The sequence below is a fragment of the Petaurus breviceps genome, unplaced genomic scaffold, assembly GCF_028583685.1.
Source record: "Petaurus breviceps papuanus isolate PSGF00001 unplaced genomic scaffold, PetGlider_PUasm1.0 90825, whole genome shotgun sequence".
Lineage (NCBI taxonomy): Eukaryota > Metazoa > Chordata > Mammalia > Diprotodontia > Petauridae > Petaurus > Petaurus breviceps.
This window is the reverse complement of record NW_027187353.1, coordinates 4438463-4465100: the sequence shown is the minus strand read 5'-3', so window position 1 is coordinate 4465100 and position 26638 is coordinate 4438463. Positions and strand designations below refer to the sequence as shown.

Sequence of the window (26638 nt, the reverse complement as noted above, 5' to 3'; positions counted from 1 at the left end):
AGGACCCTTTGGTTCTTTTTCTTTTTCGGTCTTACTCCCCCACCCCACCCCCTTTCTTTATATCCTCAGATCTGAGCTCAGGGCCTGGCCCAAGGGAATGCTTAAGCAGAGCTCCTTGGCCAGCGCTTTCCCCACAGCACCACAGTGGGTCAGGATGGGACAGGTAGAAGAGGGGGATTCCCAGACAAGCCACCCCCCTCTTGGAGGTCAAAGGATTGGGAGACAACTGTCTTTAGGAATTGAGGGGGCAAGAAGTGGTTCAGACATGGCTTTCAGCACAAGATAAGTGGTTTTGTTGGCCATTTGCATCGTAATTGCGTGCCCTGCCTTATGGAACAGTCTGCTTAGAGTTTGCTTTGCAGACCACCTGACCCTGTGTCTCAGTTGTCTTCAGGAAGGTATTTCCTCCAAAAACAGTTCATAAGAATGTCCCAGGTCACCTCCCTGCCTGGTCCTCAAAAATGAGGTTTGGTAGTGGAAGGGTTAATGTGCAGAGGCATGGCCAGGAGCAGGGCCTGCCTTGGAGTTTCCCCCACTTCTGGGTGTGTGCCTCCCTCTCCTTCTAGCTGACTTGACAGTTTTTCTGCCAAAATGATTAATGATCCTTTCTGAGCCAGGGAAAAACAGTAAGGTCCCTGGCAGGGCCATGCCCTGGGTGTAAGACCCTTAGGTTGGCATGGAGGCCTCCATCTGAATCCATTTGTGTTCTCTGCCTCTGGGTTGCTCCCATACCATAGTCCCTGGAATATATACATTTTCTGGGAGTGGAGGTAGGTGGGCTTCCCCTCAACATATTTATCTTGTCCCACTCCCAGTTCTTTCCCTCCCTCCACTCTCCCCCCACCCCTAACAGAGCTGTTTTTCAGACTGTCTTTTTATCAGGTAATTGCTATCTCAGAGCATCCCAGTTATAGCAACAGCCATGCTCAGTCCTGGGCTTCTGCTCTGCTCATGTTGGCCTCCAGTAGCAGTTCTACCAACAAGAGTTAAAGAATTCCAGCTTCTTTCAGTAGATCACAGTCCCCATAAAAGCCTTTTACATGGCTGCCCCTCTGGCTGCCTCCAGCTTCCAGGCTGAAATCTGATAAGGGGCTGCTTTGTTAGAACTGTCAGCCTCCTTTATTGAGGAGGGAACCCGAGCCCAGTGGCATTTCTCGGGGTACAGATAAGGCCCAGGACTCCTGTCAAAAAGAACATGATTAATTACCCTCGACTCTAGCTCCTGCTTTGAGAGCAGTGACTGACAGTCCCCAGGCTTACACATCAGATGCTGACGTCCACCCCAGGAGGTGGGGTAGGGTGGGGCAGGGCAGCCATTCCTTCTCCAGCAGGGGCAATGGGAGTGACCCACTGGAGCACGCCAGATTTTTGTTTATTTCTATCCCACTAGCTATGCATGGCAGATTAACATCAATCTTAAAGGAGAAACCAGGCCCAGTGGCAAGCACTAGGAAAAGGGCCTCTTTAGGAGGATTTAGTGTAGCCTGATGGATTGGCATAGGTGGCTGTTGTGCGCCCTCCAGCTCAAGTTCTGTGACACATACAGGCCTAAGGCAGAAGCTTTTAGACTGTGCTAAGTAGATGGCACCTTTGCTGCTGCATATCCCAAGCTAATACAGAAGTTCCCATCATAGGAGATAACTCAGTACCATTTGCCTGCTTCTCATCTTTTTCATTTAGTCTTCCCAGGCCTCAGTTTCCTCATTTGTAAATTGGCTAAAATGAGTCTTCTGCCCTTTGGCCTCTCTGTTTAGTAAGTTTTATTGTAATGTCAGAATTTTCTGGGGTTGAGGACAATTTGGCTTACCAACAAAAGACATAGGAACAGGTCTTTAGCCATCTCCTTTTAGCATTGTACCCTGTGTCTAGGTACATCTAGCGGAAAGGGAGATATGCCCCAGATCCTACTGTTCCATAAGCCTTCTGTGTGATTCCAGCAATTGTCCAAAGCTCCCACATCCAGCCCAGTCACACTTAGCCTTGGTCATAGCAATACTGCAGGGCCTGGACTGGGCATTCCTCCCAGCTCTTCAGAAGAGCCTGAGAAAAGGGCCAGGTGACTTTTACTGACTTTTCTAGAATCATATTAATTAACCTGAACATGAGAATTATAAGAATGATGAAAGTCAAGGAATATGACCCGCATCATCAGAATAAGGGAAACAGAAGAAAGCTGACCCTCAAAGGGGGGATGCGACTTTCAGAACAAAGATGGAATTCTCTTGCTAATTTGGGGAAATAGGCCTCCTGCCTTCTGCCTTCGTCTGTGGCCTCATGAGTAACCGTCCTGTTCTCTCATATGGTGCGGTGTCCCAGAGTCAGAGAAGAGCACCCTCGGAAAGCTCATCTCCAAAGAATTGATGTGTTTTGTGGTTATTTTGAGTGGAATTTCCTTTTCATTGATGACTCTTGGATTTTGTTGTTCTATAGAAATGCCATTGATTTGTGGGTTTATTTTGTAGCCAGCAACTTGCTAAATCTCTTTTCTCGCTTGGTTTAATTGCTGATTCCCTGGGGTTTTCTAGATAAACTGTAATGTCAGCAGCGTGTAGATATGGTTTTGTCTGTAACTTTGTCTGTGTTTGTGCCTTTCGTTTCTTTATTTTGGCTTGTTCCTGTTGCTAACATTTCTAGAACGGTATCAGATCAGAGTGGGAAGATGCTGTCAGCATCCCTGCCTCCCTGCTGGGTGGTGCACCACCCTCTACCTAGAGACCCTGAGGGATGAGGAGTGCTTTTCCAGGCCCACCCTTCTCTTCTGGGCAGCTCGGACATGTCTTCTCTGTCATCTTTGTAGCTTCCAGGTGCTGTATCTCCCATCCCCTCTCACTCCAGAAGCCAGGATGTTTATTCTTAGTGCATTGTCTTTGTTCAGGCCTCCTTTTGAATACTGCCCCTGGAGACCATTGACAGGATACATGGGCTCTCTAGGATTTGGAATTGGGAGAGATCGGAGAAACAACCTTGTCTAACCCCTCTCCTTTTACAGAGGAAGAAGCTGGGGCCTAGAGAGATGGTGGGAATGCTTGCAGGGTGTCAGTAGCAGAAGCTGTGACTTGAGCCCAGCTTCCTGACTGTTGTGCACAGCCCTGTCCACTGTCCCATACTGCCCCTTGAAGTTCACTCTCATTCTTTGTCTTTTACTCAAAGTCTTTTTCCTTAGCTGATCATGTGATCAGCTTATTCACAAGACTGGATTCCATTTGAGCCATTTCCAGAAGTCAAACTTACCTACAGAGGATCAGTGGCACCCCCAAGGACGTTCAGAATACTCTGGGGCCTCTGACAGTCCTTCCCTTCAGACTCAATTGAAGAGCCATCAAAGATAACCATTAATTTTTTTTTTGGAGGGGGGAAGGCTGGACAAATGGGGTTAAGTGACTTGCCCAAGGTCACACGGCTAGTAAGTGTTAAGTGTCTGAGGCCGGATTTGAACTCAGGTCCTCCTGACTCCAAGGCCGGTGCTCTATTCACTGCACCACCTAGCTGCCCCAAGAGCCGTTCTCACCACTTTATCGTCATGCCTTGTGCCTCCTCAGATGTAATCCTAGTGAGCAGGAGTGTAGAGATCATTGGTTTGATTCTCATCTGAGTTCAGTGGCATACTAAGGGTGTGGTATGGCCTCTCTTTGTCTTAATCACCTGTTTCTATTTCCCTTTGATCCTTTGGTTTTCCCAGGGGAGAGGACAGATATTCCTATACATCCCTGGAGCCCCATAAGAATAGAGACCCTTAGACAGGGTACTTCTAAGAAATTCAAGCAAAGAACTTCCTCTACACTCCTGCTTTTTCCCACATTGCTTTGTGTAACCAACAGGAAGCTTTCAGCACCAATGACTTCAAGGTGGCTAGAGTTGGCTTCCCCAGATTACATGGGAAAAATACAAGGCTGAAAGCAGCGACCATTTTCTTTTTGTTATGCATGATATTCCTGCCCTGCTCAGCTAGGCCTTGTATTCTCCCTAAGGCAGGGAAAATGGACCCTGCCATTCTGTGTATCCCATTTTCTCATTTTCTCCAATCTCAGTCACTGAGCAGGCCCTACCCAGCCCATTCAGGGAGAATGCCAGCTCCTTGGGCAAGGAAGCATAGACTCAACGATCTCTAATCGGCTTCACAGCCCCACTCCCTCCCTAAAATCTGGGTGCCAGGGGAATGTGGTAGCCACCAAGCCATCCAGAGAACCTACTGTGTGCAAGCAGACATCACTGGGCATCATCTACAAAGAAGAAGAGATTAGCAAGGGGCCTGACCTCCCCTAGCTTCCACTGGGGCCATGCTATGCTAAGCCACCAGTCAGTAGGTGAGTGAGAGTGCAGAGAAGGCAGAGATGAACGTCATGAGGAAAGGCCTCCTTATCTTGGAGAAGGAAGAGGTCTGAAGCTTGGCCTACAAGGATGGTTGAGTCCTTGTGGGTGAACAGAGGAGGGTGAGCTACATGAGAACGAAAAGGAGTGGTGTGATGTTCCAGGCCTATCTCTGCCCTCAGGGAGCCCCCAGGCTAATGGGGGAGACAACAGGCAAATCACTTGATGCAGCAGCTGTATACTGAGTAAATGGGAAGTCCTTCTGGGACATGGGGGAGACAGGTGGGAAACAGGCAGAAGATGGGATTTGACCTATGTCTCGAGAGGCCAGGGTGATGTGGGCTGGCATTCTGGGCAAGAGGCCCAGCCAGTGCACAGACTATCAGGGGAGGGAGCATCTGCATGAGAGGAGCCAAGAGGCCAGCTCATGAGGAGGAAGGTGCAGGGAAGGGGGGAGGGGGGTGGGGGCAAAAGACTGGAACTGCCAAGGGAGGGAGCCATAGGAGTTTACTGAGGAGGGGAAGTGACGTGGTCAGACTTGCTCTTTAGGAGAATCCAATTGGTAGCTATCTGGAGGGGTCAGAGAGACCATGGTCAAAGAGTGGTGCCAGGGTGCCAGCTGTGAGTGGAGGGAAGGGGGCTCTATGAGAAATGACATAGGACATGTGGGGTGAGTGTGAGGGAGGAGCTGAGGGTGCGTCCGGGTGACTGGGAGGACTGTGGCGTCCTCGGTAGGAGGGAGTGAGAGAGTGCGTTCTCTTTGGGGCATTTTGAGTGGGAGAGGCTTATGGGACATCTGCAGAGGACATGTTGGGAGGGAGTAAAAGTAGCGTTGTGTAGGTCGAGTGGGGCTAGGTTCTGGGAAGATTGGAAAACTGGGTGTGGGCGCCAGGGACAGCAGTGGAGAGAGTCCTGAGCCTGGAGAAGTTCGGGCGCAGACTCGGGCATCTCTTGGTTGTGTGGCTCTGGCCAGGTCACTTAGTATCTGTTTACTGCTGCTTCTTCATCTGGAAAATGGGGGTAGCAGCACCTGCTCCCAGGGTTTGTTGTGGGGATCGTCAGGGGTTCAGCATGGTGCCTGACACATGGTGAGAGCTGTGTAAATGTCACTTCTTGTGATTATCATTACTAGTTAGATTTGGTGCCGTACGTGTCACTGGTGTGGTGCAGCAGCTTGGGGTGAGGACATGAAGGAGGAGGAGCTGGCAAAGTAACCCAGGTCCTCGGTCTGCATAGTGAGGCCGTGGAGGAGAGGAAGAAAGACACAAAAGACACTTCAGGCAGAAATCACAAAGACTTGGAAACTCATATTCAGGGAAGAGGACGATAAGAGTGGCTAGGAGATGGGAAGAGGCGTGCTTCTCCCACTGCATATGGAAGAATTGGAAGGGGGGCCGCCTGGGTGCCTGGTACCAGTTCCTGGCTAGAGGGGAATGCCCCCCGGAGCCACGCCCTCGGGAGACGCAAGAGCTGGAGGCCAAGGTCTGAAAGGCTCTTCTCGTGCGTGCAGTTGTGGGACAGAATGATCTAACTGAGCTGAGTGTGCACCAAGAATGGACAACTCCTTCCTCCACGTTCATCATTCAGTAGATGTTGACGGAGCCCTTCTGTGTCTGAGGCACTGTGGGCGATGCCAAGCTCAGGCACCTTACAGCTTGTGGGTGACTGAGCAGAAAGTTCCTGAATAGCAGTCAGCCCAGTGGGAAGACTTGGGCACATCCCTGCAAGCGCTGCCATTCACCCCCAGTCAGGTCAGCTGTGTTGTGCTTCTGGTTTTGTTGGCTTACGTGGAGAGGGAGGCAGAGATGGAGCTGTAGAAGGGAAGAGTTACTGAAGGGACCTGAGGCTTCACCCAACATTCCTTCACTGCTTACTCTGTGGAGCCCCTCTCCTTAGAGCTGGGCTGCACAGTGAACAAAACCACCGTCCCTCTCCCAGAGAGACCCAGGGCACATACACGGGTCGATCTGGTGCGAGGAGGGGTGTGATGTGATTCAGAGGGGCTCGGTGTGAGGGCGGATGGACATGTCACTTTGAGCTGACAAGGGAGGGAGATGGCAGGCATGGGCACAGCTCAAAGGCCACTTCTCTCAGTTCTTGCATGTTTTGCGTGTGGCTTTCCCAATCAGAATCATTTTCTGTTTTAGTTTTGACGTTCCAAAAAGAACAAAGAAGTGCCTCTTGGTCTGGAGCACCAGCACGTGTGGATTAAGGTCTTGTCTCTATCTCAGCTGAAGACCAGAGCTCCTTTACTGTTCCTTTTTTTCCTTCACGCATCTGAGACCCCCATCTGACTTGGATTAACCTGTTTAAAAAAAAAAAACCACCACCAGCTAGAGTTGGTGGGACTGAGGCTCCAGGACATAGAAGGGAAAAGCCGTTCTCTTAAAATATTGGGGGAGTGGGGGAGGAAACATAGAGTTGAGACACACTCCCCTTATCTGATCAGGACAAGGCTTCCAGCCGACAGGGCAGCTGAATAAAAGATCTCAGCAAGATTTGGGGGTGGGAAAAGGATGGAGGAGAGGCTAGCTTGTGTACAGTAGAATGAATTTGCCGTCAAAAGCCAACAAGTCTTATACTCTGACCTGGACGGTGACCCTTCCCTCTGGAATTCTCCCCTCTGACCTCTGGATCATTAATCCCGAGGCTGCCAGATGACAGTAATCCATCATGTGCTCTGACAGGCATCACAGCCGGCTGTGAAAGGATCCACTGGGTCCAGGCCCCTGCCCCCTCCTCCCTGGCCTGTCCCCTGGTGCTCATTAGCAGCCCTTCCTGCCTGGTGCCAGGTTTCCTAATAAAGTCCCTGGCTCCTCTCTCTTCCCATCATGGCCAGTTGGCGGAAGCTCCTCCAGCCCTTCTCTCATCCAGGGGCCCACAGGGGGCAGAGAGATTAGGAAGAGAGACCTTGTTAGCTACTTCTCTTGCCTACCCAGACCTGCCGGTCAAGCAGCTTCTTAACATGCCATGGTGTCAACAGAAACGCCAGAGGGATCTGGGAGTAGAACTACAGCAGAACCAGTGTGGGAAAGGGCAGGGGGAAAAGAGGGCACATTAGGCCTTTGTTTCCCATTCTGGAGTCCAGGCAGTGGCCAGGAACACCAGGTCTGCCCTGAGATTGAGCTTCTTCAAACCTTTCAGATTGTTGTTCAGAATCATAGGACAGTAAACCTGGGAGAGGACTCCTTGTAGAGGGAAGTGCAGCCAGAGAGGGGAAGGCATTTTGGGTCAGACATTTATTAGGCACCTACTGGGGGCAGAGTATTGTGTGATATGAGATATGGGCTGACATGTGAGGAATTTATGGAGATGGCACACAGATTACTGTAGTCAGATTGTTCAGCCAGGTGAGAAGGGAGGTGAGAGCAGAGCCTGGAGAGAGGCTGTCACTGGCCATTGGGCCTGGAAGGCTTCCTGGAGAAGGTCCATCTGAGCCGGCGGGTGAAGGAGCCCCCACAGATCCCTGATAAACAAGGGCAGAGGCAGCAAAGGACTGCAGCTGTTTGGAAGAAGGCAGCCAGTCCAGCTCATTTGGAGCATGGAGGCAGCCACGTGAGAAGCATGTATAAGTGAGGCAGCCACAGACTGGAATTAAGGCGTGTGGATGCCACTCAGGAGGGGCAAGCAGAAGCTGGGCCCAGGCTTCATTCTCCACACGCCACAGCTTGAGACGCGGGCTCTGGCCTCTCAGCTGTCTCCCCCCCCAACCAGTTTTGGAGGCAGTATGTGGAGGGCTGGACGCTCGCTTACTTGTCCAGGTCTAGGCTGCTAGCAACATTGCCGCTCTTTCCTTCTGCTTCATCCCCACAAGGTAGGCTTCCCTGAGGAAAAGAATCCTGCTCTTTGCTTCTTGCACGCTCCTCTACTTTGGGAGAACAAACTCTACTCACAGAAAGATAGGGGTGTGAGATTCTTGTGGGGCCTGTTTCTTTCTCAGAAGAGGTTTTATCCAGATAGCAGGGAGACAAATGGAGATTTGGTGGCCGGCTGGCCCAGAAGCAGCCGGGTCATGTCTTTTGTGAGTCACCACTCGTGTTGTGGGCAAGGACTGTGTAATTGTCAAGCTCTGGCTTGGGACGGGGAGGGTCACAGAGACAGTCTGCCGCACGGTGAGGCCCTCATCGCCTCTCAGGTGGATCCTTGGGATCGCTTCCTTCTTGTTCTCCCTGTTTGCTCTCTGCCCTTTCCCAGCAGTTTTCCACACAGCCGCCCAGCTGTCTTCCTAGCTGACCCAGCTGTGTCAGGCCCCAGCTCAGAAGTCTTTAGTGACTCCCTAATTCCCCCAGACACAATGAAAACTCCTTAGCTTGGTGCACTGTGGCGCCAGCCTGCCTTTTCAGGTCTGTTTTATGTCACTCCCCCTTGGTGTCCTGACCAAACCAGCCTCCTCACTGTGTGCCCGTAACCCCTCCCCTCCCCCTCCTGTCCTCTTCCACCCAGACTGGCCTCCTCCCCTCCCCCCCTGCAGCTCCACTGCCACCTCTGCGCAGGCTGGTGTTGCGGGTTTGAATCCCCCCCCAGACATGACCTGGGCTTCCTTCCCTCTTCAGTGAGGGCTGTACTTGGCCTCTCGGGGCCCCAGCTGCCAGTGTTTCCCCCTCTTCTTTACATTACCCGGTACTTACGTGTCTAGACCCATGGTGCATGGCTCCACCCCATGAGATGTCGGCACCGTGAGCACAGGCAGGGCTTCTTTTGTTTTTGTGTCCCGGGGCATAGCATGTAGTTGGTGCTTAATAAATGCATGTGCAGTCACATTGAATCCGTGTTACCTTCCTGTGCAATGCCCAGCACGCTGATATGCTGTGGCTTCCAGATGGACAGGATTTGGGATCCAGAGGAGAGAGGGTACTTAGCACTCGTTCCTCATTCAGCAGAGTCCTCTTTCAGGGTTTGATGTTAGGTTGTCTCTTTGTTATCCTTGGGGGCAATTTTAGGGACTCCTATCAACCGGATCCCCATCATGGCCAAGCAGATCCTGGACCTCTACATGCTCTACAAGCTGGTCACGGAGAAGGGGGGCCTGGTGGAAATCATCAACAAGAAGATCTGGAGGGAGATCACCAAGGGCCTCAACCTGCCCACATCCATCACCAGTGCAGCCTTCACCCTGCGCACCCAGTGAGTGCCGGCTCTGTGGGGGGCGGGGGCTGCTGAGGGATGCTGGACCCACACTGTTGGCCTGGGCTGAGCGGGGCGACTTGCTCCTCTCAATCTTTCTGCCAGGTACATGAAGTACTTGTATGCCTATGAATGTGAGAAGAAGGCTCTGAGCTCCCCTGCTGAGCTCCAGGCTGCCATCGATGGCAACCGGCGGGAGGGCCGTCGGCCCAGCTACAGCTCCTCCCTCTTCAGCTACTCCCCCACCACGCCTGCAGGGCCTACCTCCCTGCTCTCCCCTCCAAAGATCCGGTTCCCTATCCTTGGACTCACCCCCAGCAGCGGCGGGGGGACGAATGGCCCTCGGCTGCCCCCAGCAGCGACTCTCAGGAAAGGTCAGTGGGTCCCTAGGGCCCAGGCTTGGGGAGGAAAGCGGATGGAGAATTGCATTTCCAGGCTTCCAAGCCTGGGGGTCATTGAGTGCGGTGGTGAGGTGGGTATTGATCTCAGAGCCCCTTGGCCTTATTCTGATCCCATCAGCAGGTGATGGAATTGCCATGACAGTGCCCATGCCCAACCGGCTGGCTGTGCCGGGGACCTTGGCGGGAGGCCAGCAGGCAGGCCCCCGCACTGCTACCCTGGAGCAGCTGCGGGAGCGGCTCGAGGCTGGGGAGCCTCCTGAGAAGAAGGCATCGAGGATGACCGAGGAGGAGCAGCGGTTCATGCAGCAGGCTTTCCATCGAAACCTGCTGAATGTGGCCCGGCAGCTCCCCATGAAAGTAAAAATCAACGGCAGGGGTGAGCAAGCAGGAGCCAGGCAGCCTGCCCTGGAATCAAGGGCTTTGGGGACAGGGGCACTGCCCACTGGGTGTGAAGGGAGAGGGGGTGGCCGCTACAGTCCACAGGGTGTGGCTGGGGAAGAAGCAGGCACCAGGACCTCAAGGATGTTGTCAGGTCACAGTGTCCTGCCTCATCCTGCCCCTCTGGCAAACCTGGAGGCGGGAGGTCCACAGACCGTCAGAGGCAACAGCTGCTGTTTCTTTCCCCCCAGCCCTTTTGATCCAGTTAAATTAAAGGGCTCAGCCATCATCCTAGATGTAGGCAAAGCCAGGGCAGGTTTAGGGAGGAAGGGACGACCATCATTATAGGGGCCCGGGCGAGGGGGCAGTCAGCTTCCTAGCCCGCTGATAATCTTCCTTGATGACAGGAAGGAGCAAATACAAGTTTGGTGGCATGATTCATGTCCTTCCCTCTTTACTGCATGTTCCCTTGCTCCACCCACTCCCCATATTCCTCCCCTTTCTTGTTTCAGGAACCCCAACTCTGGACCAAATTAGTAATGTGTGCTAGGGGTCTTTGAGGAAAAGACTGAGGTCTGAGGGGACATGGGCCTTTCCAGAGAGCTCCTACTCTGCCCATGGGACACAGACACACGGAGACAGGGAGCTCGCGAGCCCCAGGCCTCTTCTGAAGGCTCTTCATTCTGGACAGCCAGGGTCTTCCCCTGGGCCTCTGAGTATCTCCTTCTGCTTTATAGCTGAGGCTGACCCCGAATTTTAACTGAGCAACCAAACCCTCGCCTTCCCCTCCATGTCCTCGGATAATTCTTCCAGGACCTAGAGAAGACCAGGGGAAAGTTTGTTTTGAGGAAGGTGGGGATGGGGAAGGTGAGAAAGAGACTCACCCAGCAGTACTTCTGTGACTGAGGAGACAGTGAGGACCTGGTTCTTAGGGACCTGTGTAAAGGGAGTCACAGTCTTGCTGTGCTCAGTCAGACTCAAATAGAAACACTCTGGGCTGCGCATTAACTTAGGAAAACCACAAACTAACATCATCATCTTTGTTGCACATTGTATTTATTTTGTTAAATATTTCCTGATTACATTTTAATCTGGTTGGAGTTTGATGCCTCTGCTCTAGAGGATTGGGCCCCATACTTTGAAAGTTGTTATAAGGAAGAGACAGACTTCTGGGGGACTTCAGAGCACGGGCCTTGAGCCAGTGATTGAAAGTCCAGGGAGGCAGATTTGTGCTTGTTTCTAACAATCAGAGCAGTTTAGAAAGAAGACGATGCCTTGTGAGGTCGAAAGGGCCACTGAGGCTAAAAGGCATAAATGAAATGGCCCCTGCCTTCAAAGAGCTTAAGTTCTCTGGGAAGAGGCGGCCTGCACAGACAGCTGAGAGGAAGAGGAGGAGGAGGAGGGCTCTTGCAGGCCGTTGTGCATGAGGAGGGCTTGGGGCGAGGGTGGCTGCTTTGGTCGGATTGTAGAGACTGAGAAGGGGAGTCGTGTGTGATTAGGCTGGAAAGGTGGGCTGGACCCAGGAATGGCTCCTGCTTTATCCAACGAGGAATGGGCCCATGGTGACACAGTCAGGCCTGTGCTTTAGGAACATTCCCAGCTGGCCAACTTCATGGACAGCCTGTATGACAGGTGGTCAGGGGTCACAGAGCAGAGCAGAGAGATTTGTGGGGAAGACTACATGAGCCCTAAGGACTCTCAGATAAAGATTGCACAAATCCCTTCTTGGAAATGATAGCAGCCCTGCTCTCTGAAGATTTAGGGATAGGCCTGTTTGAGAGTCAGATGACCAAGGGTTCCAGGATTCGATGGCAAAAGAGATATATTTAGGCTCATTCCAGGTCCTGGCTCTTTCCTTCTTGGCCTTAGATTAGCAGAGATCTAGACTTCCAGCTGCCCAGTTCTTCCAGAAATGCTCTACTGTCTGAGTCGCTATGTCATCAGGAATGGGTTTGGGGTGAAAGTATGTGCTGCAGAAGGGTGGGGGAGCAGTGGAGAGCCTGTGAAACAGCCCTGTTGTTTGGATTAATGATCATTCTGAAGGGAGAGGAGGCTGGGGGGCTGGAGGGTCTGTGCAGGAGGGAACAGAGGAGAAAACAAGGGACGGCTTGGCCAGTCCCCACCACTGATCATTCAAGAACTTCCCCCACAAACCCAGAAAGATGGAAGGAAGGAAAGCTTAACCAAGCCCCAATTCTTCCATGTCTCCCAGCAGAAGATCGGTCAGAGGCAACAGCAGCACTGAACTTGTCCACAAGTGGCATCGGCAGCATCAACATGTCTGTGGAGATTAATGGCACCATCTATGCAGGTGAAGAGAATAGCTCGGTGTGGCTTCTCTGGGCCTCTCCCGAGGCGGCCCCTTCGGGCCTCCCCTGCTTCTTCACCTCCCTATGAGGGCAGTTTCAGCACTGAGGAGGGGAAAGGATCTGGCCGGCCTCGGGAAGCCAAAGGCCGAGCCTGTACGTGGAGGCAATGATATCTGATCTCTTGGCTCACGGGATGGTTGGGAGTGAAAGGGCAGCCGAGCTGCCCTCTTATGAGCAATGATAGCTCAGTCTTCCGCTTTAGACAGAGGCCTTCCATTAAAGGCATGAACGTATTTCCAGAGCATTTAGGGCAATGGGGACATGGCCTGGTTTTTTTAAAATGGTCGGTGTTCTCCCCATCACTGGTCACCAGCCTTTCTGAGCAGCCCACATGGCCCTAGATGTGCCTGGGGCCTCTTTGTGGTGTGATGGGGAGTCTAGAGTAGAGGAGGGCAGGTACCGGGCTCTCCAGCAGGGGGAGAGGAAGGTTGGGACATGTGGGCCTTGCTGTCACTTCTGTCAGCACTGCAGCAGTCCCCTCTGAGGAGGCCAGGATCTCCCTCAATGGAATTGACAAGGGTAACTCTGCTCCTGACCTGTCTTTCTTTGCCCCAGGTGTGCTGTTTGCTCAGAAGCCCGTGGTTCACCTCATTGCCAGCCCAGCCCCCCAGAGCACCTGTAGCAGCAGCAGCAGCGTCAGCTCCCACTGCTCCCCGAGTCCTACCTCATCACGGGGCACCCCCAGCGCAGAGCCCTCAACCAGCTGGGCCCTCTGATGGGTTGGGAGGCCCCGCTCCACACCTTAAGAGCCAGGACAGGAGTTGAACAGTTTTACCTCATCCCCCAGCACCCACTTCCAAGACCATCCAGCTGGACAGCAAGGGCCCCGGCTGGCCCCTCTGTCCAGCCCCATTCAAGTCCTGCTGTGCCCTGGGGCGGGGGGGAGGGGCAGTCGATGGGGAGGGGGTGGTCTCTAGTGACTGGTGTCTCCTGACCCGGAGCAGCACAGTGTATCGACAATCTGAGAGCCGGCAGGGGATTGGATTCCCCTCCATAAGCCTTCCCCTAATTTATTTCCCTTCCGCTTTGCTCATCATCGCCACCCCATTGTCACTGACTCATCCTGCCAGCTGTGTCCTTAAGCTTCATTCCTCCCCCCAATCACGTGGGAAAGATGATCTCTCAGGTGCCCTGTTACCTCCCCCTCTTCTGAGGGTGAGGGGTGGGCATCTCCCTTCTATCCATCCCAACCCTCCCCCACCCCCTGGAGATCTTGGGTTACCTGCTGTGGATCACATCCCCAGTCAGCCTCTAGGGCTGTGCCTGCTCCATTTTGAACTGTCGCACAGAATGGGCCCTGGGGCCTGAGCATAGCCTTCGGGAGCCCCAAGCACTGCTGAGTTATCTTCTGAGGGAAGGGGATCACTTCTCAGGGTCTTGTACAGTCCAAGGTCACCCAAGGGCACTCACCTCATCCTATCCCAAGGAAAATATGCCCTTTCACAACCCCACCCCTCATAGTCCTTTAGGTCCACATGCCGACACTCCACTGGCCAGGCCTGGCCTTCCCCTTGACCCTCTCCACTCCCACATCTCCCTCCCCTCTTCTCTCTAGGGGCCAACTCAGCCCTCCCCACCCCAGGTCCCCTAACCTGCCTGTGTCGGGTTCTTTGAAATACCTCAGATTTGTAATTGTTGATGTTTGATTCTTCAGGAAGTATTTGCATCTCTGAAATCTTTTTATATGTGTTTTGCTGACTTTGTTTTTTATTTTTATTATAATTATTATTATTATTATTGTAGCACCAAAGACGAAAAAAGCACCCCACCCCCAAAGCTAAGCAAATAGCTTGGTATCCCAGCCCTAAACCACCGAGAAGGGGCAGGGAAGACAAGAGGCAGATGACTCAGGGATAGGAGCCAGAGAGAGGAGATGGACCGTTTAGATGCATTCCTCATGCCAGCTTGGGTTTCCACACTCTCCTCTAGGAGATCAAGGCCCCTTTCCTGCCAAAACGGGGCTTGTCACAACTCTCCTTCTGACCCCCCCCCATCCTGCATTTGGGGGCAACATGCCCCCTCAATGGCACCATCAAGGCCTTGGGGACCTTGTTGGTTGGAGCCAAAGAGCAGGGTTTTCTAGCTGCCACAAGGCCTCCTCTGGCCCCATGGTCTGGAGCCTGTTGTCCGAATATTGTGACAAGAGGCACGTCTTTCACAGAGACCCATGAACATTTCTCCTGTAGGAGAGTGAACGCCTCCTATCCTGCTGTTCTCAGCTCTGGGGCGGAGAGCACAGCCACCAGTCTGACTCAGGAAAGGAAAACCACTAAGGACATGGGCACACGACAGATCCGAGTAAGCCTCGCCTCCTGTCTTCAGCCGGGGCTCCTCTCCTGGCACACAGAGATCCCACCCATGAATCACACCTTGTGGGATGGAAGTGGCATCTCTGGAAATCAGCGTGGCCAAGACAGGAGTCGGGCTGGGGGGAGGGACACAGCTGGGCCTTCCTTACTGACATGTCCCAGGCCCTTGTTCACCTCCAGCTCGTGTAAGCAGCGTGTAGTTCTCAGGGGTTCGTCATGCTGGATGGACTTTCCACCTGGAGGAAGCAAGAACGGTGCAGAATGTCTCTGGTCACTCAGTCCTCCCCAGTAAAGCCAGCCTGGCCTCACCTCATCTGAACAGACTCCCAGCCAGAGGCAAAGTGTGGGGAGTATCAGTGGAAGACCCTGGCTCCAAGATCTGCTTCCCCAGAAAGGACCTTTTTTTTTAACCAAACAGTGAGGGCAGCCTTGCTCCCTCCTTCCCCTCCCCCATATCTTATGTATTCTAACAAGAAAATGGGATAGCACATGGGTAGCCTAGGCGGTGGATGAATACCTCAGATGTCTTCTTACAGCAAGGGTCTGTATATGTTGTTATTTTCTATCTTACACGTTCTCTGAATGTTTATATTCCAATAAACTTCTACCTCTTCACAAGAACAGGCCGCTGCCTATTTGCTGCTGTTTCTATACTTGGTGAATGGGTGGGTAGGGCTGAGGGCAACAGTCCTGGAACAGATGATCAGGAGAAAAGGACGGAAAGCTCAGTAGCCACTTCCTTCAATCCCTAGTCTGGAGGGAGAGAACTTTCTTCAGCTTTGACTTGGAGCAGAGAGCTGTCCCACCCCCCCCCCCCCACACGCAGTTTCCCCCAATCCGAGCTTCTCTTAGCCCCAGGTCTGAGCTCATGCCCTGCCACACAGGCCAAGGATGCCAACCCTCTGGCTGATTATTTGGTCAGGTCCATCTATCAACAGACCAGGATAAGGAGGGGTTAAGAAGTAATGCCACAGCCTTTCCTTTCAGACTGTCAGCACGTTGATGCAAATGAGTGTCTTCTATTTATGGGTCGTCCATAAGCTAGAATCAGCTGGCCACCAGTAATGTAGGTATTTGAAACAGCAAGCCATGTGAGAGCACGTTCTGGTGAATAAGGTAAAGAGTCCTCTGGCAATTGAAAGCAAAGAACGACCATAAAGCCATGAGCCTGCCCTATGTGCGTGACCCATAATCAGGCTCCAACAGCCTTCATCAAAGAGAATTTTTCTTTCTGAGTAACTGGTTGCATCACTCTAGGAATATTACCTCTCCAAGGTGATGACTTCGAGGGAGACAACACGTACTTGCCTGTGTGAGCTCCTAAATGGGGTTTTCTAGAGGGACTTAGAGGACAGAAGACTAGCCTAGGAGTCTAGGTTCTAAAACACTGGCTGTGGGATTGCAGTACTGCCAGGCAACTAAGACAAAAAACATTGTCATTCTGCATGAGCAGTGGAAGTAAGTGGAAGGGCCTTTAGGGTCATCTGTTTCAATCCTCCAATTTCACTGTTGAGGGAAACAGGTCTGGAGAAGTTAGCGGCCAGGACCACCCTTCCCACAGTTCAGTTCAGTCTTATGCCTCCCTGGGCTTGGCTCCAACAATGGGAGAAATAAGCCCTTTCTTGAGGAAAAGCACCCAACTTTTCCCTAAGCTAGTCAGTGATGGAACAGAGAGAATGAGGATTATTTTCAGACCATGGGTCTCTCCATACCAAACCCTTACTGGCTTATATGGGGCCCTTGGTGCTGTCCCACAGCCACGGGCTTGACTTCTGGCCACCAGGGGGCAGTCCAAGATGAGCTCTAGTGGAAACGACCTCTTTCCATGATTTTGTCTTCAGCTGTGTTTTCTAGGTCTGCTGAATCCAGGAAAGCGTGAGAGATGGGAGGATTTCAATAATGTCTTCACCCCTTACCACGACCAGCCTTCTCCATGGAAGCCATCCTTTGTTTCATGCTAATGAGTTCCTGATAGGAACATTCAGTTTAACTGAGGTGCTCATAGATTAGTGGCAGAAGATACAGTGCCCTAACCCAAAGTTGTTCAGTGCCCTTTACCTTGCCCAAGAGGCATTCAGCGGCTCAGCCTCTCTGGAAGGTAAACTCCCCTTTGGGCTCCATCATCTATCCTAGTTGGAATTCCTTTCTGACAACAGCACTATTTGCATGATGGGTGGAGGCAGAGGTCTGAGGAAAACACATACCTTTGATTTTGAAACAATATCATGGATCTAGAGTTCAGAAGGTCCTCAGAGGCCGTCAAGTCTAACCAAACCCCTCGTTTTACAGATTGAGAAACTGAGGCCCAAATAAGGCACATATATCCAAGGTTATACAGATAGTATGAGATGAGATTTGAACTCACATCCTCTGACTCCATAAAAGTTATTTCCCAACACACCATCTTCACTTCCCTCTCTGCTCCTGGACTGAGTAGTTCCCACTTTGGGCTGAATACTTTTGTAATGGAGTTTACATAAAACATTAGGCCTCCTTCATCCTGGCTAATGCTGAAATTAGCAGTGATATTTTACAACTCTGAAATGCATTATGGCCCAGGAATCTTACATTTGCCAGACTTTTTCTACTCAGGCTTTATAGTCTTTTTTGGTTTGTTTGGTTTTTTGGGGGGAGCACAATTGGGGTTAAGTGACTTGCCCAAGGTCACACGACAAGTTTTTGTGTTAAGTGTATGAGGCTGGATCCAAACCCAGGTCCTCCTGACTCCAGGGCGGGTGCTCTATTCACTGCACCAGCTAGCCTCCCCTCAGGCAGTATAGTCTGATAACTGGATTTCAGGTTTGCTTAAAGTGAGTCCTACTGCAAGGATGGGGGGAAGAAATGTCAGGAGGACGGAAAGGAAGGCAGAAGAGGGGCCTCTCCCAGCCCAGTGCTAAGCACTATGGGAGAGGCATACAGGTGCTGGCCTTGCTGGAGGAGGGCGTACTTACAGTTAGAAAGACAAGAGGTATGTAGCACTGGACAGTCTATCATAACATGCTCTAGAAACTCAGTGGCGGGGAAAGCAGCCAGTTTGAGTCAGCTAGGTGGTTCAGTAGTTAGAGAGCTGGACTTGGAGTCAGGAAGAACCGAATTGGAACCCTGCCTCAGACACTAACTGGATGACCCTGGGCAAGTCACTGAACCTTGATTAGCCTCTGTTTCTTCATCTGTAAAATGGGGGAAAATAATACCTCCCATAGCTGTTGAGAAGCTCAAATGAGGTGATATTTGTTCAGTGCTTTGCAAATGTCAAAGTGTTATATAAATGCTAACTATAACAATTATTGTGATTATTTGGAGTCAAGAGACCAGGATTCCAGTCTTGATTTTAAAGTGTACTAGTTGTGTGACCACAGGACCCTTCATTTAGCTTCAGCTTCCTCAACCAGAAAGTAGAGTAACTATTTGCACTCCCTACCTCACAGTGCTAGCGTCTGGGGAAACACTGGAAGCCTAAAAATGCCATGTGAGAGTGAATGATTATTGTGATAAAGCACCAGCGTACATCGGGCTTCCAGCTGGATGACCTGGCTCGAACTTTCCTCGCATGAGTTACCTCTCTCTGCGCCTCCATTTCTCCATTCCTCAGCCCTAGGATGAAGGGGCTCAGTACCTTTCAGTTCTGATGGCTGCTTCTTAGGGGGCCAACTGCTGTAGGAAGACACTGCGACACCTTATTGCCCAGGTGGCCTCACTGTCATGCAGAGAGGAATGGAAAGATGTCCCAGAGACTCCTTTGGAAGACAGTTCTTTTTCTCCAACCTTCTCGTTTTCCCTGAAAGGAACCTGTAGAAAATTAGCGGAAAGAGCAGAGGCGTGGAGGATAAAGCCTGAAACATTTCAGAGACCTTGAAGCCCAGAGACAGATGACTATGAGCCCCCCAGATCTGACTCAGTTTCTGATCACACCGGCCTTGCCAATAAAAGATCGGGTCCTTGATTTCTTCAGGGGCTGCTTGATTAGCTCCCCCTTCAGCCTTGGCATTGGCATCCCTGAGGATCACTTCAGCCAATTAGCACATCTTCCTTCCTGTTCTATGCCGATCCAATGGTGGGCCCTGGAGAGAATGGGGAGAAAGGAGACAATGATCTGAACCTTCTCCTGGGTTATTTCACAGTCTAGTTGGGGATACAAGACTCAAATTCATGAGAAAAAATAAAGGAAAATATAGGATAGATAGCTGGTGATGGGGTTAATTGTGTAGCATGTCTCCAGTTAAAGGAAAATTCAGGAAGGGCTACAATGGCCAAAGAAGGCTTCCTGGAGGGCATGGGACAAGACCTGCTTGGATAGATGGTGAGGAAGGACGATGAGGCTGTATCTAAGGCGGAAGCATCCTAATACAATAGAAAGAGCATTGGTCTAAAGGAATGAGACCTGCCTTCTAGTCCTTTCTAATCTCAGTCACTTTTATCTCTGGCCTTCAGGTTTCTCATCTTTAACTCGAGGGGGTCAGACTAGACCGATCTTTAAGGTCTCACCCAGTTCTAACATGAAACTGGGGATCAAGGAGAGTGAAAGCAACTGTCCCGCTCCCTCCTTTGGATGAAGGATGTGAGGGAGAATCACAGAGAGCAAGTAAGTCCTACCCTCCCCAGTTCCCCTTCCCTGAAATCTGAACCTGGGGTAAAGAATGCCAGAGGCCAAAGGAGGGTTTTACTTAAGCCAATCCTTTCATCTTATAGATAAGCAGATCGAACTAGTGGAATAAAAAGCCTCACTTATGTTTACCCAGGTAGTAAGAGGCAGAGCTAAGATTCGAACCCAGATCTTCTGACTGCCCATCAGAGCAGTCCTGGCACAACTTGGTCCCCAGAAAAAACAAAAACAAAGAAAGGCGGGGACCTTTCTCTCCGGGGCGGCCCCGCCTCAAACCAGCCTCCGCCCAGACCAGGGGAGGGACTGAACAGCCAGGGAAGGTCTCTGCTCAGGCTCAGAATACACTCACAGAGGTGTATCCACCTGGCTCCAGGGCCCCTGCTCTCCAATCTTCTGTGCCCCTGCCCAAGGCATCTGAAATCCAGGAGCTCTGCGGCAGGCCAAGCGCTAGGTGGGGTAGAATTCTCAGGGCAGCCCCAGGGATGCCTCAGCTGGCCCTTGGTCTATCCACTCTGGGAGAAGTGTCCATGCCCGAAGCAGGGAGCTGGCCCTGGGCCCCCCAGGCTCTTGGTAGTCCCCTCCATCAACAGGAAGCAGGTAACCCTGAGGTGGGGCTGGGGCTGGGGTGGGGTGGGGGTGAGGGGTCAGCACCTGGCCAGGGTGGACAGCGATTCCCTATTGCTGGGGTAGGTAGAGCGACCCAGAGATTCTGGAAGATTGGGGCCAGGAGGGGAGATGAGGACTCGGGGGGGGGGGCAACGGCAGGGGACAGGGGAGGGGGTTCTAATACTGGTAGGTAGGGTTCCTAGGTTTCCTTCTTTCCTGCCATGGAAGCCACTTCCCTTGGTCACTAATAACTCGCATTCTAAAAACCTTTATTCTGAGCCTTACAAACACCAAATGAAATGGGCATTTCTTTTTAGAACATAGAGAAATGTACACAAAAAAAGCAGATCTCAAGTACATGCGCCTTGCTTTTCTTTTTAAGTAAGTCCAGCTTGTAGCTTTCAAAGGCGTCCGGCTGGTCTGTTTCTTTTAGTTATCTTTGCGTTAAAAAGCAACAGCAACCCTGCAATAACCCTCCCTTTGTCTTCTTCCTTTTTGCTACCCTATCTCTATCCTTATCTCTTCCACTCCCATCCAACCCCCTGGGGGGAGGGGGAAAGAAAAAGGGGAAAAAAAAGCCTCATGACATGCATAGTAAAACAAAAGAAATTAATCTATTGGCTGCATCTGAAAGTGTATGTCTTAGCATCTTGGTTCCATCGTTTCTCTGTCTAGAGGTAGATAAATGGTATTTCTATCCTCTTCAAGCTTACGGGGGTCTTTCCTTATGAAGTAGAGAGTGCAAGTATTAATGGCTCCATTTTACAGTAGTGGAAACAGAGGTTCAGAGAGATGTCATGGTTTATTCATAGGTGCAAAGCTAAGAAGTGTCAGACACAGAATTTGAACTCAGCTCCCTCCTAACTCCAAGTCCAATGATCTTTTCTCCACGCCATGCTGCTTTTCTGAGTTACCTTCCCCTTCCTGTTCCTGCTAATAGTGAGGACATCTGATGCAAATACATTTTATATACATAAACATGTATAAATTGATACAAAAACTTCTTAGATAGTTTTATTTCCAGGTTCACTTTTGCTGCCCTACCTGATGTAAGAGTAACCAACATGTTGGTTGGTGCCTTGGAGTGTTTTGCCTACATTTTCTCATATGCTTCTCATGACAACTCCATGAAGTAAATAGCCACCGAGTATCCCCATTTTAGAGATGAGGAAACTGAGGCTTGGGGTTTTATGTGATTTATCCAGGGTCGTAAAAATGCTCACCTCAGTTTGCCGTGCCTGAATAATAGGGACAAGTCCTTCTCTCACTACTTTCTATGCAGAGTGAGCGAAGATAGCCAGAAAAAGGAAGTAATAGGCAATAGGAGACCAGGTGTGGAATGACCATGGGGTTCCTGCTTTCTGTCTGCCAGCCCTTGAAGGGACAGGCACATCACCTCTGCAACCCAGACTCCAAAAGGCAAGCCTCTTCCCAGAACGTCCTTTATCTAGCCCCCTGCCTCCCTTGTGCCTTCATCTTCTAGGAGAGGCTCCCACCATCCCAGGACATCCCCCTCCCCCCCATGGCCTTGCACACTTCCCATCCCCACCATCTCTTCTCCTTCAGGCCCATACTGTTTACTGTCTTGGAGTTCATCCTTCCTTCTTCCTTCTAGAATTCATTTCCAGATAGTCGCAGAAGGGTTTTAGGTCTGAGAAACCTAGTGCAGACCGGTACTTGCCCCATCCCTTCCGACTTCTCACCTATTAACAATCATTTAAAAGCCCTCAATCTTTGATTGACCTGGAGGGAGATAGAGGCATTGAGGAAGGGCTCTAAGAATACTTGCAATATTCATGGCAAACTTTGTCCTTCTGACGGTTTTTCTGGTCCCTAGCTCTTGGATCTATGAGGACTAAGCAAAGCTTCCTGGGGTCCGTCCTGCTCCCTCCTCCCTTTCCCTGAGCTGGGCCCCTCACTCTCCCCTTCCCGTGGCAGGGCCTGGGGGTGCTGGCAGTGGGTGTGTGAGCAGGAATAAAGAAAAGAATTCGGACACAGTGACCTTCACTCCACCCTCACCCCCCCACTCCTTGGAGCAGACAAGATTAGATGGCAGTTGCTAAAAGCCAAATGCAAATCACATGCAAACCACATGTAAATACCTCCCCGGTCCTGGCCCTTTTCCCTATCCCCAGGTTCTGCCTTTGGACTCCTTTTCACCCCTTGTGCTAAGGGTTCTGCTACTCTGGCCTCAGGTCTCCCCACCCCTACCTCCCACACCCAGCCAAGACAAGGTCCCCACTGTTCATCCCAGGTTACAGCCCTGGCTCAGCCTTCTAAGCAGGAGGCAAGAACAGCCGGAACAGGTGAAAGCCGTAGAAACTCCACCAACCCTGATCTTCTCTGGGCCTGTGGCCAGCCCCCTCCTGTCTTGTGACCTGGGGCAATTTTCTGAAGTCTCTAGCCCAACCTAGCTACCCCAGGTGGTCCTGCCCATCATGCCATGTGCGTGGCTGGTCAAGTCACTGGAGAAAGCGGAGTTCAGCCCACTCCCCTCATTTTATTATTATTTTTTATTAAAGAGATTTGTCAATTCTACTTTTTTTACATCACAGTAACATCCCAGCTCCCTCAATAGTACCCTCCCTTGTAGCCAAGAAATACATTCGAGCAAAGCAAATTGAAATAGAGACCGCCTCTGACAGCACATGTCTCATTCTGCCCCTGTTGCCCACCACCTCTTTACTAAGCTGAGGCATCAGCCCTCCGCAGTCAAAACTGGTCATTGCATTGACCATTGCATTGTCTGATGTCTTTTAAAAAAACATATTTGTACTAATATCTTTTGTTTTTAATTACCTTAATTTCTCCCCATATTCCTCACTTCTTCATTCCAGAGAGTTGAACCCACCCCACAGAACAAAGTATAAATCTGGTGTTATTGTCCTTTATGTTTTATGTATTACATATGTATAAATTATGTATAATTGATGTATTTGGTTCTACTTGTCATTGTCCAGATTAGTTCATACAAGTGCCATCAAGTTTCTTCATATTCATCATTTCTTAGGGTAAAACAGTAATAATACATTCCATTCATAGACCACCTTTGTGCAGCCATTTGCCGATCAAGGCATCTGTTTGTCTCCGGGTTTTTGCTGATACAAAAGTTTTCAACCTCCTCATTTTCCAGGGTAGGACCCGGTGACTTGCCACAGTAAGTGGCAAAGTCAGAATTTGAACCCAGGATTGTAAACTTCAAACAGGGGACTCGGTCCAACATCCTATGACACTGACCTGACTTAGGGAACAGGTGACTGACTCCACAATTTGAGTTGAGAAGCGCTAGGGGGACAGCCCCTGTGGCAGGAACTACCCCAGGGATGCCTGAAGTTATATCATTAAAATGTCATTCCTCTGAGAAGCCCTTGCTTTGTCCTCTTTTACAAAGTGCAAAATATTGGCTTTCAGACATCCTGATTTCTCCTTCAGGGGAGTTCTGTCACCTAGGAAGGAGTTTATCACAACTAAGAGGCTTATGGAGGCCTAAGGAATGGACATTTTTAATTGGTGTAGGGGCCAGGGAAGGCAAATCAAGGTGGGTGCTCTGGCCAACAGGAGAATCTAGGTGGTGCAATGGATAGAATGCTGGTCCTGGAGTCAGGAAGACCTGAGTTCAAATTTGGACTCAGATACTTACTAGCTTTGTGACCCTGGACAAGCCACTTATTTGCCTCAGTTTCCTCATCCATAAAATGGGGATAATAACAGCACCTACCTTTCAGCGTTGTCGTGAGGACAAAACGAGATAATATTTAGTTGTAAAGCACTTGATAAACCTTAAAGCTCTATGTACGCTTTAACTCTTCTTCATTATTTCTATTATTATCATTCCCGTTTCCAGACTGTGAAGTTAACAGAGTAAAAGAATCCAAAGCCAAGGTCACTAGCTACGGCCCTGTTTCATTGGTCAGAACCATTAAGATTCCTCTTTCCCACCTAACTGCTTACACCTGCCAAGTGTAGACCACCTGTCTGCCAGCAAATCTGGCCAAGCTCCTTCCTCATCATCTTGGTGGGAGCCTGGCTCTGTTATCCCCCTTCCTGGGAGGACCCCATAACCATCACTGCCACCCAGTGGTTGTGCTGGAGGCAGTGAATGTCTGCCACACATGGTAGGAAGCTCATGTTTGCATTCACAGATGTCTTCTTGAGTCTCCCGACTTTCCCATGTTGCAGTCCCCAAAACCTCAGAGCAAAGAATAAGACTGTATTTTGTTGTGACAAAAAAATTCTGAGAATCCCTGCTGGAGTCAGAGCTATAATTCTGGCTGTCATCCAAATCCTGGAGAGGGAAGAGGAAGCCTGCCCTGATCCTGATTGGATGGGGGGGGGGGGTACTCAAGGACACTTTGAGTGGCTGCCGGAGGGAGGAGAAGTGGTCCTGCCCTGAGGTATGGGGCCAAGTGAAGGAGTTTGCTCCCTATGGGTTGACCATCCTTGGTTCCCTGTGACAAAGCCCCTGAGCTCTGTCCTGGTTGTGGTGATGATGCCACCATTGGCTAATGGGCTCCTCTTCTCATCCCTGCTTCAACCTTGGGCTGCCATTCTATTTAGACAGACACACAATAGAAAGGACACTGGATCTCAAGTCAGGGGTCCCGGGTCCAAATCCCGCCAGTGACACCATCTATGTGACTTTATTTCCCTGGGCTTCATTTTTCCCATCTGTAAAAAAGAGAGGATTGGACTAGATGGCGTCAGAGGTCTCTCCTGGCTCAATTACTTTCATCCTTTCTGTCTACTTGTGAACAAACCCTCCAAAAGTGCAAAACAAAAATATTTTCTTTACAAGCCAGAATAGGTATTCATAACTAGGGAGGTGATAGCCCCTCTACATTCTGCCCAGGTCAGAGCTGTGCCCAGGTCTGGATGCCACATGATCATGTTTTAGGAAGGATGTTCACAAGTTGGAGAGTGCCCAGAGGAGGGTGACCAGGATGCGGGATGGTCAGGGGCTTTAAGGTCAGGTCACATGGAGTTTGGATAAAGAAATATTCAGCCTGAAGAAGAAAAAACTTAGTGGGGGCAGAGAACTATCTCCAAACACTGAAAGGGCTACCATAGGAGGGAAGAATCAAATTGAAATTTGATTCCGTTCAATAAGCACCTATTTAGTGCCTACTGTGTACCAGTACTGTGTGAAGTGACGGTCCTCACCCTTGAGGAGTTTACAAGCTATGGAGGATGGGGGGGGGAAATTTGGGGGGAAGGGATGAGTCACATGTACAGATAAAAAAGAAATGCTATTAGATATGAAATGCAAAGATTGTCTGTTGGGGCAGAAAAGAGCACAGACTGGTCCCTGAGGGCAAAGTAAAGGAGTAATGGGTGGAAGATGGACAAATGGAGATTTTGGCTCCAGGTGGAGGGGACTTCCTGCCAGTTATAACGTGCCAAACTGGAATGGGCAGCCCAAGAGGCAGTGAGTTTCCCGTCCCTGGGAGTCTTCAGGCAGAGGCCAGGACGACGGCTGGCTGGGGAAGTTGTGGGTAGAATTCCTGGACAGGTGCAGGCTGGGCCAGATGACCTCTGAGGCCTCTTTGGGTGGTGCAGTGGAGAAAGTGTTAGACCTGGAGTCAAAAGAGCTGAGTTCAAATCCTGCCCAACCTCCTCTAGCCTCAGTTTCCTCATCTGTAAAATAGGAGGATATTGGGCTTGACAGCCTCAAAAGTCCCTTCTGGCTTTAAATCTAAAACTGTCTGTTACCCTTTCCCCTCTCCCTGCCCCCTGCCCTTCTGTATTTCCTGGGAGAGGACCAGAGATAGACGTTTCTGAAACAGGAGAAGTGGGGAAGCTGAATAAGATCCAGCGGTCAGAGAGAAGGGAAACGCCCAGTACTTACACTCAGTCAGGCTAGTGTGGGGGGTGGAAAGAGTCCTGGGCTGGGAGCCATCAGAATCTGCATCTGTCACCAACTACATGCAGCCATGTTCCTCAGTCTCCTCATCCACAAAATGGGGATAATAAACCCTCCCTCCCTCCCCGATTACATTGGTGAGAATCCAATGTAACCATGCAATCACTCTGAAGCATATTAAAGATGTGACACCCCCAGTGGCCTTCATTACCTCTATGTTCTCATTATTCACACACCTGAAAACGGGTTTATTCAGATGCTCAGCTGTTCTGTGTCCTCCTCCTCCCAGGCCCCTCCATGGGGGAAGCCCTGCAGGTCCAGTCTAGAAGGGAAGATGACTTAGGAAGAGTCCCAGCGCCCTCCTCCCCCCAAGCCTGCTGGTGATGAGGAGGGGGAAAGGCCAGAGACTGAACGGCTGCAGTCCCCCATGGAATCATGGCACGGGCTGGGGACCCACCTGAGATAATGGGCATAAAGCACTTTGCAAACCTGAAATCCCTGCTGCCATTATTAGTATTCCAGGAAGTGATATTAGAGGAGGGACCTAAAGGATGGGGGTTTGGGGGAGATAGCTTGGCATTAGGAGAGAGAGACAGAAATAGAAAGGAGAGAAAGAAGCAGAGAAAGAGAGACAGAGAGGCAGATAGAGAAAGAGACAGAGAGAGGGAGAGAGAGAGAGA

At 50.7% G+C, this 26638-nt stretch overlaps 2 protein-coding genes across 7 annotated transcripts in view; both read left to right on the top strand.

Moving 5' to 3' along the window:
• Nucleotides 1–15510, top strand: part of ARID3B (AT-rich interaction domain 3B) — a 73069-nt gene extending 57559 nt beyond the window's left edge. For 3 of the 6 annotated variants that reach the window (XM_069071172.1, XM_069071176.1, XM_069071177.1), the window contains 5 exons: nt 9249–9432; nt 9538–9806; nt 9952–10209; nt 12424–12522; nt 13136–15510. In XM_069071172.1, the coding sequence (XP_068927273.1) occupies nt 9249–9432; nt 9538–9806; nt 9952–10209; nt 12424–12522; nt 13136–13296 (971 nt within the window). In that variant the 3' untranslated portion in view covers nt 13297–15510. The remainder of the gene's footprint in view (nt 1–9248; nt 9433–9537; nt 9807–9951; nt 10210–12423; nt 12523–13135) is intronic. The other 3 variants (XM_069071175.1, XM_069071174.1, XM_069071173.1) reach the window with 3 other exon arrangements.
• Nucleotides 15511–19828: 4318 nt separating this feature from the next.
• LOC138148508 (uncharacterized) overlaps nt 19829–26638 on the top strand; it is an 11763-nt gene continuing 4953 nt past the window's right edge. Inside the window, exons 1-2 of the mRNA XM_069071204.1 lie at nt 19829–20178; nt 22294–22413. Of these exons, the coding sequence (XP_068927305.1) occupies nt 19975–20178; nt 22294–22413 (324 nt within the window). The 5' untranslated portion in view covers nt 19829–19974. The remainder of the gene's footprint in view (nt 20179–22293; nt 22414–26638) is intronic.